The sequence below is a fragment of the Macaca nemestrina genome, chromosome 1 (genome assembly GCF_043159975.1).
Source record: "Macaca nemestrina isolate mMacNem1 chromosome 1, mMacNem.hap1, whole genome shotgun sequence".
Classification (NCBI taxonomy): Eukaryota; Metazoa; Chordata; class Mammalia; order Primates; family Cercopithecidae; genus Macaca; species Macaca nemestrina.
This window is the reverse complement of record NC_092125.1, coordinates 138,832,123-138,844,342: the sequence shown is the minus strand read 5'-3', so window position 1 is coordinate 138,844,342 and position 12,220 is coordinate 138,832,123. Positions and strand designations below refer to the sequence as shown.

The 12,220-nt window shown below is 34.8% G+C and overlaps 1 protein-coding gene across 9 annotated transcripts in view; it reads left to right on the top strand.

Annotated features, from left to right (window-relative positions):
- LOC105485414 (ATP binding cassette subfamily D member 3) overlaps positions 1-12,220 on the top strand; it is a 99,968-nt gene that overhangs the window by 49,909 nt on the left and 37,839 nt on the right. For 6 of the 9 annotated variants that reach the window (XM_011747762.3, XM_011747770.3, XM_024793992.2 and 3 more), the window contains 2 exons: positions 3,632-3,730; positions 7,093-7,181. In XM_011747762.3, coding sequence (XP_011746064.1) covers positions 3,632-3,730; positions 7,093-7,181 — 188 coding nt within the window. Of the gene's footprint in view, positions 1-1,587; positions 1,667-2,511; positions 2,612-3,631; positions 3,731-7,092; positions 7,182-11,333; positions 11,404-12,220 lie in introns of those variants that run through there. The other 3 variants (XM_011747764.3, XM_011747766.3, XM_011747763.3) reach the window with 3 other exon arrangements.

Sequence of the window (12,220 nt, the reverse complement as noted above, 5' to 3'; positions counted from 1 at the left end):
AGTAGGATATGTAACAAAGACAGTAGGTTTAGTTTTCTTATTTTTGCTTATCAGAATTTTCTAATTTTCCTACAGTGAATATGTTACTTTTGAGGAAAGCAATTTAACCTATTTTCTTCATAGAAATTTTGTATATGCTTTGTGATGGGGATAGGGTGGGGAGAGGCAATTTTCATAAGACATAAATTTTAAGGAGAAAAAAGGATTCAATTAGAAAGAGAACAGTATAATGAAATTCAAAATGTATAAAGATAAGTACTGTGCTGGGTTCAGTATTTAGCATTCCCATGCATATTTTTGTATTTTGGCATGTGTGTGTATCCATAAACAATATAGGGAGAATTACTTTACATATTTAAAAGTTTCATAAATTCATGTGTAAAATGAATTGCATGCATCATTCTAATTTTTTCCAGCATACTGTTTTTTAGATCACTCCATGTTTAAAGCTGTAGACCTGCTCTTGCATATTCTGTTTTTATGTATGTGAGCTGCTTTCTTTTTTACAGTTGTTATAGAGTTTTCATTGAATAATTTTGCTATGATTTATGTAATATTGGTATACATTTAGGTTATTTTTCATTTTATGGTATTATAAACAGAGTACGATGTTTTCATTTGTGTGGCTAAGCATATGTGCAGGTATGTTTGTAGGGTAAGTTCCTGAAAGTAAATTTACTAGGTTATTTTACATTTTACAGTCAGTGTACATTTTACATTTTGATAAATGATATATAATAGTTGTACCAGTTTTCATTTTTCCCTACAATATACAGGAATACTTATACTGTGTCAGCACTACATGGCCTCTTATTTTACTGCTATTTCAAACTTCTTTTTCAGTCAGTCTCACCTAAGGTGATTGACATATCAATAGGAACTTCTCATTGTACTTTGACCTTGTTACCTTTTGAATTTTAGGTTTTCTTTTTTCCTTTGTTACGTTATTACTTTGACTTCTCAAATAGCTTTTAATGATTTGTTTGCTTTTTCTATAATGTTCATGTTAAACTTACATCACCACAGTGGTCTTTTTTTTGTATTTAAAAAAATTATTGGGAAGTTTAGAAGTGGGAAAAGTGGTCTCTTTTTGTATTTAAAAAAATTACTGGAAAGTTTAGAAGTGGGAAAAGTTCATTGTGAATTTAAAATGGAATCTTAGGAAAGGCTAGTAATGTTATGAAATATACTGCCTCTATAGTTACTCTTATTTAGATTGGTTTCAGGTAGAGTTTTGCTGTGATCAGGATACTCTCCTATTCCTGACATCTCTTTGAATTCAGCCCTTCTGAGCCAACCTCCCCGTCCAGATGGTCCTTTGCAGAAAACAGTGATAATTTGGGAGAATATAGTTAGTTCCCTTCATGGATTGAAATGTAATGAAAATCCCTCAGCTTTCAGTCAGTTTAAGGATAGGGAAAGTGACAACAGGAATGGAAGAAAATGAGGAATTTTATACCAGTTAGCAACTAATATTTTAAAGTGTTTCAACTTTACTCTCTTGTAACTCTTTTTTTCTAACCTTCGTCATTGTTTGTCCTAGATCATTTCTTTAGAGTAGCTTTCAGAAACAGGTGGTCTTCTGTTTAACTCAGATGTCCGTTTCACCTCAGGATTGTGCCACTTAAAAGTTCGAGCTAGGAATGGAGAAGGGTGTTGGCTACAGGTAAGGCAAGCTGAAGTGAGGAGGGAGTGGTGATGGTGACAGGCGGAAGAACAAATAGTTTAACTTCTTTTTTTTTGAAGGCAGTTAATATGTATGGCCTTCTCTTTACTCGTTTCTTCCTATGTTTTCCGGGTTTGGGGAAAACACAAACAGAGATTAGGTTGAATGTGTAAGGTTTAGCTTGAGGAGAATACGCTAGTTCAACTAAATGGACTGTGAGTAGGGCTTATTTCTCTGTTTTGTTTGCTGTTGTGTCCATATCATTTGGAATAGGGTTTGGATCAAGTAGTTGTTTGTTGAGTGAATGAATGCATGCATGTATGAATTAAGCAGACTGAGCCTGCAAGTCAGTAGGATGAGGTTTTCAACTTTATCTGAAAGACTTGAAATGCTGAGTCTCTGTTCCAGCAGTTGCAGGTTAGGCTGATTCTTCTCCAGTTCCTCCTATTGTAGTCTTTCTAGTCTAATCCTATGAACACAATGCCTTCAGACTTCCTTTTGTGGCCTATAGTTCTGCACTGCACTCAGTGCCTGTTTATTAGGATAATGTCTATAAAGCCTTAGCACAGTGTCTGACATATAGTTGGTAGTTATTATTATTCTAATTCGGTACCCAAACAGTTCACTTAAGGCTCATCTAGTGAGATATTTATTTAATCAAAGCACATTTACATTATATCTAGCTAATAGAGGTACTCTACAAATAGAAACAGGTATTTGTTTTCAGGAGTTAGCCAGATAAGTGAGCTGTGATTATGGAGGTGGGGAAACAGTCAGGGAATTGGGGTTTTTCTGGAGTATCTTGCCTTTTCCAAGAAGTTTCCCCTGTCTATTCTCCCGAACAGTTCAAGAGTAATGTCTCGTCACTTGTTTCCTTATCTTTGCAAATGGTTTAGTACTTCCATTTTCATGGAGCTAGTGAAAATGAAAAAACTCTTGAGAGAGGTAAGATTATCTTCTTTTAAATCCCTCTACACTAACAGTAAGCTCTCAGTCCTTACTGTGGCTTCAAGCCTCTGTCCTTTATAAGCCCTGCCTACCTTTTAAACTTCTCTCATTCTTGTTCCCTTTGCTGTAGCAATACCGCCATCTTGCTGTGAAATGTGCACACCTATTTTATTTCCAACACGTATTTTTGTGCTTGGTGTTCCTTGTGCTTCACTCCCTCCACCCTCGTACCCACTTTAAATAATCACATGGCTTTTCTTTCTTTGTGTCTAAGCTTAAATGTCAAGAGGCTTTTCAGACCATCCTGTGTAAACTGTTCTTTTTTTTTTCCTCATGACCCTGCCTGGTCTATCCGTGATAATTTATTTATTGGTTTATTTTTTGTCTGTGTTTCTCCCGCTAGAATGTGAGCTGCATGAGTGAAAGAACCTTGTCTGTCTTTGAAATTTATGAGGAAGAGAGAGTGAATTGACAGACTGTATATTGGAAATGTTAAATGGTAAATCTAGGAATCCAAAAATTTCCTATATTTGGTATCAGGGAAAATTCTGTTCAGGATTTTTTTTTTTTTTTTTTTAAATATGGTGTTAATCAGGAAGTGGCTAATACAAAACTCAGTAAGCCCTTGGCCTTTTTTTCAGTTGTCTCTCTGACCTCATCCTCTGTGATGGTACCTTCCTCACAGCTGCAGCCAGGTTGGCCATTTTGTTCTTCCTCAAGCACGTTGCAGGCATTCACCTTGGTATTTTGCAGTTGCTATTTCTTCTGCTTGCAGTTTTCTTCATCCAGATAATTATGTGGTTCCAGAACTCACTTCCTTATTCAGTTTTTAGATAACATTATTTTCTCAAAAACATGTTTGAATATGAGGAGCAGTGTAAGTATGCAAGTCTGGGCTTTGTAAATTCAGTATTTATCTTGATAACTGTTTATATTGACTTAGATGAAACATGGTTCTTTAATTTTATGATACATTTGTTATAGCGATCTTAAAAGGGCTTCTTGTTTTTAATGCAGAAAGAGGGGAAAAAGGAGCGAGCTGTGGTGGACAAGGTGTTTTTCTCAAGGCTCGCACAGATTCTGAAAATCATGGTCCCTAGAACATTTTGTAAAGAGGTAAGTCTTATGAAATTATAATCTTAAGTATATTGGACCATTCTTGAATAAAATACCTGAGTCTGGGTAATTTGTAAAGAAAAGAGATTTAATTGGCTCATGCTTCTGCTGGCTGTACAAGCATGGCACAGCATCTCCTCCACTTCCGGGGAGGCCTTGGGAAGCTGGTGATCACAGCTGAAGCTGAATGGGGAAGCCAGTGTCTCACATGGCGAGAGAGGGAGCAAAGGGCCGAGGAGGTGCCACTTTTAAACAACCAGATACATGAGAACTCACTCACTATCTGGAGGACAGTGCCATGCCATGAGGGATCTGCCTCCATGACCCAAACACCTCCTACCAGGCCCCACCTCCAACACTAGGGATTACATTTCAACATGAGATTTGGGTGGAGACAGATACCCAAATTATATTATTAGGTGTTCAACTTTCAAGGTTACATAAGATTAGACCAATAAAATCATAACTCTTTGGTTATACTATAGGTCAAATGTTTTCTCTGTAGGTAAAGAAGACTACTAAATTTTTGTCTTTAAATCATCCCTGCCATACAAAAACCCTTGTTCAGTGCCAGTTTTTAAGTAGTTTTCTCTTGTTTATGAAATATTATTTCATTTTATGTGAAATACTAGGGTATTGCCATGCAGCTACCTCAAATGGTATTGCTTTGTTATAATTAAATACTGTCAATAAAAACTGGATTAAATGTCAAAAGACAAACCTTTTTATTACATTGAGATGTTAACAAGTCACATTAGTGTGGAATGTATTTGATTAAATATTTTTAAGATAACCAAAATGATACCTGGATTCATCAGGTATTTCAGGAAGTGAGCTGATTGTATGAATAGTTTTATAATTCGTTCCTTTGCTCTTTTATCAAGATTATCTTCATTATTTGATAAACATTTTTAATGATTATTAAAATAATGCTGTGTTCTCCATCTTCCTCAGCATTCTCTCATTCTGTAACTAGAAATATCATTACCTTCAACTCTTCCTCTTCCCCTTGTCACCCTTTTTGACCACTGGGATCTGCTAATTTTTCCTATACTTAACTGTTAAAAAAGCATTGTAGTTCCCAAAGACAACGTCCATTTCTTCATCATGCTGGATTTGCTCTTCCCTTAACCTTGGCATCATGTCCTGATGATTCTGCCCTTGAGAAATTCTTTTTTAAAAAAGTAATGGCACTTGTTTTTTCCTAATTAGACAGAGGTAATACATGGTGCTTGAAGAAAATTAGAAAATGCAGCTAGATTTTTTTTTTTGGCACCTATCAGCCTCTTACTCATTTTGATATATAGTCATCTTGTGTGCAAGCATATATTTTAACTTAAAAATGAGATCACACACTTTTAAGATCTGCTCCTTCCCTTATATTATAAATGTTCTTTCTAAGTATCCTAAAGTTTCTCATAAATTATTCTCTCCCTTTACATTCTTATCGTTCTCACTATATCTTACCTGGATTATTATATCTTAATTGGTCTTTTTGCTTCTTTTCCTTTTCCAATTTGTATTCTTTCTTAAAATCCTGATTAAAACATGTGACTTCTTTTTTCTTTCTTTTTTTTTTTTTTTTTTTGAGACGGAGTCTTGCTCTGTCGCCCAGGCTGGAGTGGAGTGACTGGATCTCGGCTCACTGCAAGCTCCGCCTCCTGGGTTCACACCATTCTCCTGCCTCAGCCTCCCGAGTAGCTGGGACTAGAGGCACCCGCCACCGTGCCCGGCTAATTTTTTGTATTTTTAGTAGAGACGGGGTTTCACCGTGTTAGCCAGGATGGTCTCGATCTCCTAACCTCGTGATCCCCCCGTCTCAGCCTCCCAAAGTGCTAGGATTACAGGCTTGAACCACCGCGCCCGGCCGTGACTTCCTTTTTCTTATAGGGTAAATTACAACCTGACTTTGGCCTTCCTTTTAATATCATCTGCTTAGGAGATTATTGTTTTATGATCTGGCCCTATGTCCTCAACCTTTCATTTGTTTACAACATCATGTCTGTGACATTCTGTCCGTCCCCACAACAGAAATAAATATGTTTTTAAAAATTGATTAATGCTTATTATCTTTTTTGTGAGTATTTCCAATGACTCTTCAGGCATAACTATTTGTTTTCTCTCATTTCTACAACTCTCCTGCCTTTGAAGAATCCTTATTTAAAATACAAGCTTTTCTGGAAAGATTCGTATATTACCTTCCAATCAGTTAACAGCTTAATGTTCATTTCAACTATTGCAGGAGTTCAATGAATGTAAAACAAATTGGAGATATTGGATGGATCCCTGGGAATTAGTAAGGGAGGTAGAAGGGGCTAATTTGGCCAGCCTCCCACCCTCTGCAGGCCTTCTTCCCTTACTTTGGCTTCTATGTCACTGTCTTATTCTTCCAATTTAGAAAATTTAAGATCAGCTTTAAATGTATGTACTTGGGGTTGGGGTGGCAGGATTCTCATCTCACAGAAAGATAACTGATTCCTACCCAGTGTCTTGACTTTCCCTGCTTTGTAATCTGTCTTGCACAGCATTGCTTAAGTAGTATTCTTTAAACGTCACTTTTTAACATCACTTTTTGTTCTACTGAGAAGCTTGCAATAATTTTATGTGTATAAACTCAGTACAGTACCATAGTTCATGTGATTTTAATCCCTTTTTTCTCCCATTAAATCCTTCATCTTTTTTACCCTTAATCCTCATTCTCTTTTTTGTTTTACTATTTATCGTATTTCTAATGCCATAACTGTCTTTTGGCATCCCAGACCTTCCCATCCCACAGCTTAGGACATGAAGTGATACAAATATGTTTGCCTAAATTTGTCTGCTACTTTTAAAGTATAATTCTTCCCTTCATAACTAAATTGAAAGCCCTATGAGGGCATGGACACTATTATAAGTTTTTCTAACAAATTAAACCAAATTTATTCTACCTAGGCAAAATTGTAGGCTTCAGTTTTGGTTAGTTAGCTGTATATTTACAGTTACTGTCTTTTTTCATTGTTAAAGTTATATGTTAAAAATATAAGAAAATAACAGTACACTATAATCTGGGTAATCTAAGTTATGTTCCTAGCTTCTGTCCTTGACTAGGTATATGAAGGCAAGTCCTTTGACCTGCCTTGAAATCACTTTTGAATTCTGAATGAGAAAGATTAAATGAATCTATGAGGCCTTTTTCATTTATGTAATATTCTTGAGTTCTCTTTTAACTATATTTAAAATTGCTCATAGAAAAAATGTCAGCCAACTGTATTAAACCTTACATAAAGCTTTAGATTTGGAAACCAAAAATTGTTACCAAGGTAATATTTCTTTGAACTTTCTAAAATGCATTTAGTTAATTTACTATACCTGGTTTATTTTAGACAGGTTACTTGGTACTTATTGCTGTTATGCTGGTGTCTCGAACGTATTGCGATGTTTGGATGATTCAAAATGGAACACTAATTGAAAGGTACTTTTTCATTCACCTTCCTCCTATATGTATGCAATGCTAATTGTCTCATATTTAAGCATTATCTTTATAAGCAAGAAATAGATTCTAAATTAGGCAAAAGATACTCAAGTCAAATTATGTGTTTGTTCATTTACTTAAAAAATACTTAGTGTTTCCCATGTGCCAGGCAATGTGCTGTACTGTGATAAGGGTCTATATGCCAGCGACTAGGAGAAACTGTACCAAGCCTTGCTGAGCTGACAGTTTATCAAGAGTTAGAGACAGGTAGACAGAAAATTAAAATGCAGTATAATAAGTGCTGTAATGGGAATTCTAAAAATCCACCAAGTTGGATTTCTGAAATTAATTAGATAATTTGGAGGAAAATTTCAAAGCATTTCAAAGAATCACATTGATTGTGTTTATTAGAAGGGAAAACAGTTCTTAGACATTTCTTTCCGCATCTGGTGTTAGTGGTTTTTATATTTTTTCATTATAGTGTTTCTACATATTATTAATCACTGCAAATTGCTGATTTTGAATGTAAAAACATAAAAAATGTCAGTTGGGATATCTTGGGTTATAACAATTTACCATTTATCCATTAATAAATAATTTATTTTTCATAATACCAATTAGAATGTCAGAGTAAAAAATTTTACTAGGAATTTTATTTCCTGATATGCAATATTTTGTCAGAAAATTCCTTAAAAGTATTTAATCTAAAATAACTTTTTGAATGACAGTACTTAAAATTGTTAAATGCCCCAACATTTTGGAATAAAGGTTTTTTTCTGTTAGATTATCGATCTGCTTCCTAAAGATTTGTAGGAAGAGGAAGAATGCTTTATGACCATGCTCTCTGACTCATTTCTCTAGGACAGTAAAGAATCTTGTATGTACAGGATTAAAGCCCTTAAAGTACCTCTGAATAGGGGTAAATTATGTAGGCCCTCACATTCCATCCAAGTCTCCCTGAAAACTGTGGTCAGTCCTGTGCCTTTTAATTTTAATCAAAGTAATATATGAACATAGCTTTAAAAGTAATACATGAACATAGCTTAATGTCAAATGTCCTGCAGGACTTAATGACAAAACACATCAGTTCCTTGGTTCCTCTCACTCCTAACTGTCATTACCTGGAGCCAGTCATCTTCTATTCTTTTTACTGTTTCATTTATTTTGTGTCTGCATTTCCATATTGCATACTTGTATTACTGTTTATAGATTTCTTAGTTTCAAAAGTGTAAGTGTTCATCTCCTAATTTGGAAGGTGAGAATTAGCCCTTTTACACTCCCTCCATGCTCATCTTCTCAATGTTTTATATATATAATAAAAATTACATAATTTTTTATTAAATCACAATTTATTGTTTACATAATTTTGACTATTGCTTACAGCTGAACCACATGGCATACTTTGGTAGTTGCTTTTCCATACAACTTTTTGTTTTTCCTGGTGTTTACAAATTGACAGTTATTTGTGCACATTATTATTTTTTTTTAAACCTACTTCCCCCTAATTCAGCTTGAGCTTTTTGACAATACTGTGAAATCTTCTCAGTATTGTAATATGGTCAGACACCAACTAATCTGTCAACTTCATCTTTCTATTTCCACCCCCGCCCTATATGTTTTGTAGTTTCCTGTGTTTTGCCTTTTTTTTTTTTTTTTGAGATGGAATCTCGCTCTGTTGCCCAGGCTGGAGTGCAGTGGCACACTCTCAGCTCACTGCAACCTCTGCCTCCTGGGTTCACGCCATTCTTCTGCCTCAGCCTTCAGAGTAGCTGGGACTACAGGTGCCCACCACCATGCCTGGCTAATTTTTTGTATTTTTAGTAGAGACAGGGTTTCACAGTGTTAGCCGGGATGGTCTCAATCTCCTGACCTCGTGATCCGCCCACGTCACCCTCCCAAAGTGCCGGGTCTTCTTGCTTTAATCAGGATTGGTTGCATATTAGGTACACCAAATAGCAATCATGTTTGAACTTGCTTTTATCATTATTCTGGGAATTTCTTTCATCTTTGTATCCTGAATTAAATAACCTGTTTCTGGATTTTTTTTTTTCCCTTCCTCAGTATACTTTCTCGGTTTGGCAGATGCACTCTTTTTCTGAGTAAAGGTGAAGGGAGATAAATTTTTGAGACCTTGTAGATCTGAAAATTTCTTCTAGTCTCATACTTGATTGATAATTTAGCTATGTTGGTGCCTTCCAAGTTGGAATTCACTTTTCTTCAGAATTTTGAGAGCATCACTATGTTCTGGGTCTCAACCTTGGCTGCAGAATGATTGGAATCATCTGGAGAATTTTAAGAACTATGAATGTCTGGGCCCTACCACTAGATATTCTGATTCAATTAATCAAACCTTTTTGAAGTATCTGGTAGATTCTGTTGTGCAGCTCCAGGGTGGGTATTGAGGCCTCTTGCCATTCTGATTGCTCAGCTGTAGCTGGAGATTTGTTTCTCCCTCAATCTCCCCCTTGGTCTTTTTAAAAAAATTGTTGATGTTGTGTTACTGGATGTTTGAAAATTTCACTGAACATTGGTATGAGTTTTTTGTGCTGGGCACTAGGTGAACTCTTTTTCCATCTAGAAACTCATTCTTCATTTGAGAAATTTTCTTGTGTTTAAAAAGAAATTATTCCTCTCCAATTTTTCTGGAATTCTTATTAGCTGAGTGTTGGAGCCTCTGGACTGATGATCTGATTATCTTATAATTTCTCTTCTATTTTTATCTCTGCCATTTTATTTTATTTTCTAGGAAATTTCTTTATTATCTAGTGAATTTTTATTTGTTATAATTTTATTTCCAAGAGTTATCTTTTATATGGATGTTCATTTTTATAGCAATCATTCTTTTAAGGATGCAATATTTTTTCACCTCTGAAGCCACTTAATTTTTAATGTGTTTTTAGCTCCCTGCATTTTTTGTTTCTTTCATGGTGCCTTTGTTTGTTATTCTGTTGTCATTCACATTAGAGGCTTTCCTCAAGCATTCTATGACTCTTGGCTATGAATTCATATTTAAAATGAAGTGCCTTAAACACTTACTAGAAGCTGGAGTTGAGAGCTTAATTGGTCTCCCTTGAAGGGTGTTTGTAGGGGAGCCTAATCATGTGCACGTGTGTGTAGTACTCAGTTTTAAAATTTAATTATGAGATTTTAAAAAATTGCTTTTCGTTTTTTTTATGAGTTTCTGAACAAGTTTTTAAAAACCATTATTTTGGTATACTTTACACTTACGGAAAAGTTGTAAAAATAGAATAAGGGGCTGGGTATAGTGGCTCATGCCTGTAATCCCAACACTTTGGGAAGCTGAGTCAAGAGGATCACTTGAGACCAAGAGTTCAAGACCAGCCTGGGCCACACAGTGAGACTTCGTTTTTACAAAAAATAAAAAAGTTAGCTGACTGATGGCACATACTTACTACTACACAGGCACAACCACACAGGAGGCTTAGCAGAAGGATCGCCTCAGCTTAGGAATATCCTCTCTCAAAAAAAAAAAAAAAAAAAAGGCTTAGCATAAGGAACTTCCTTATATTCTTAACCCACACTCACCAATTGTAAAACACTCATTTTAAAGTTGTTAACTTTCTCCTAAATAGTTTTGAGCCTCTGCTGTGTATGAAATTCTTTAACATTTGGACCTTATCTCAAAAAAAGAAGTTTTAAAATATTGTACATTCGTACAGGATAATTTTGTTTGAAAAGTTAACATATACCTCCATCTCAGTATTTAAGCTACAGTGCAAATTTATTTATTTATTTTCCCTTTTTGCCTTTTCTAAAGTAAGTCTAGATTCATGTATTTCTGCTAAAGAGAGCCTTAAGGAGACTTATTATGGTCCTTAATGTACTTCATTTAATATTCTTTTCATATTTTAAACTTATTTGTTGATGGTGACTTTGGAGTATGGAAAATCTTAATAGGAAAGACACCCTCTTTAGGGTAGAAACTATACTAATTCCGTGACAAGGAGGAAAATTCTTTGTACCCTGTTGCTGCTTTATCTAATCATAAAAATATGTTTTATTTTCACCCATTTGGCTACAAGCAGAATTTAAAAATTACCAAACTCTCTTTTATAAAGTTTCTTAAACATTTGGAAGTTGCAGTGATTAGGGCTATTGTAAAATTGTTTTTGTTAATTACTTTTTTTGCAGTGGAATAATAGGCAGAAATAAGACTTTATTCAAGAAACCACTTTTTAAATTTATAGCTGCTACTCCAATGGTAAACCATTGCTGAATGATGGCATGTTCTTGTGTGTTTCACAGCTTGGGCAGCACTAAAGCACTTTGGTTTTATGTAAGATTTGGTTCAAACAATTTTAACAGAAATTCTCTGAACCTTTTGTACTGTCTTGATTGCTTAATGTCTCTAATATTCTTATTGCTATAAACAACATTTTTGTGTGGTTCTATTTAACTTTCTTGTAATTAGCCTTTTTTTTTTTTTTAACTGTTTTGCTTTTTAGGGGCTACATAAAAATTGGAGTATTAATTTCTTTCAATCAGTCTAAAGGAACATTTCCCAAAGTATGTTCTGTGGAATCTTGGCTATGATAGAGGAAATGCTTCATGCTACAAACCCCTCACAGAGAGTTAAAATGCACATACTATACATTAAAAGCTTTGAGAAGGTCTCTAGTCATATACTAGTTATTTTTGTGTGTACATGGGCAGCCAGGTTTAAACCAATTAGTCTAGTGTTTCTCAAATGTTTTATACAAATATATTTTATGAAATTTGGGAATATTACTAAGTATTATTTGAAATAAGAGTTCTGTGATCAAATAGATTCTATCTTTGTGTTAGATCATACACATATCTTACTCAAAGATCCTTTACTTATGTAATAATGCTCTGTTCAAATTTTTAATTAAAACCCTTTTAAAAAATTTTTAATGTATATTTTAAAAGCAGAAAAATACGTAAAACAGATTAACAATAGGCAAAAGAGGAGCTAGTCTAGTTGAAGTGTGTTGAGGAACATGAAGCTTCTATAGATCCATTCTGGGCTCTGATCTATGCGTTAGTGCCAGTCTTGG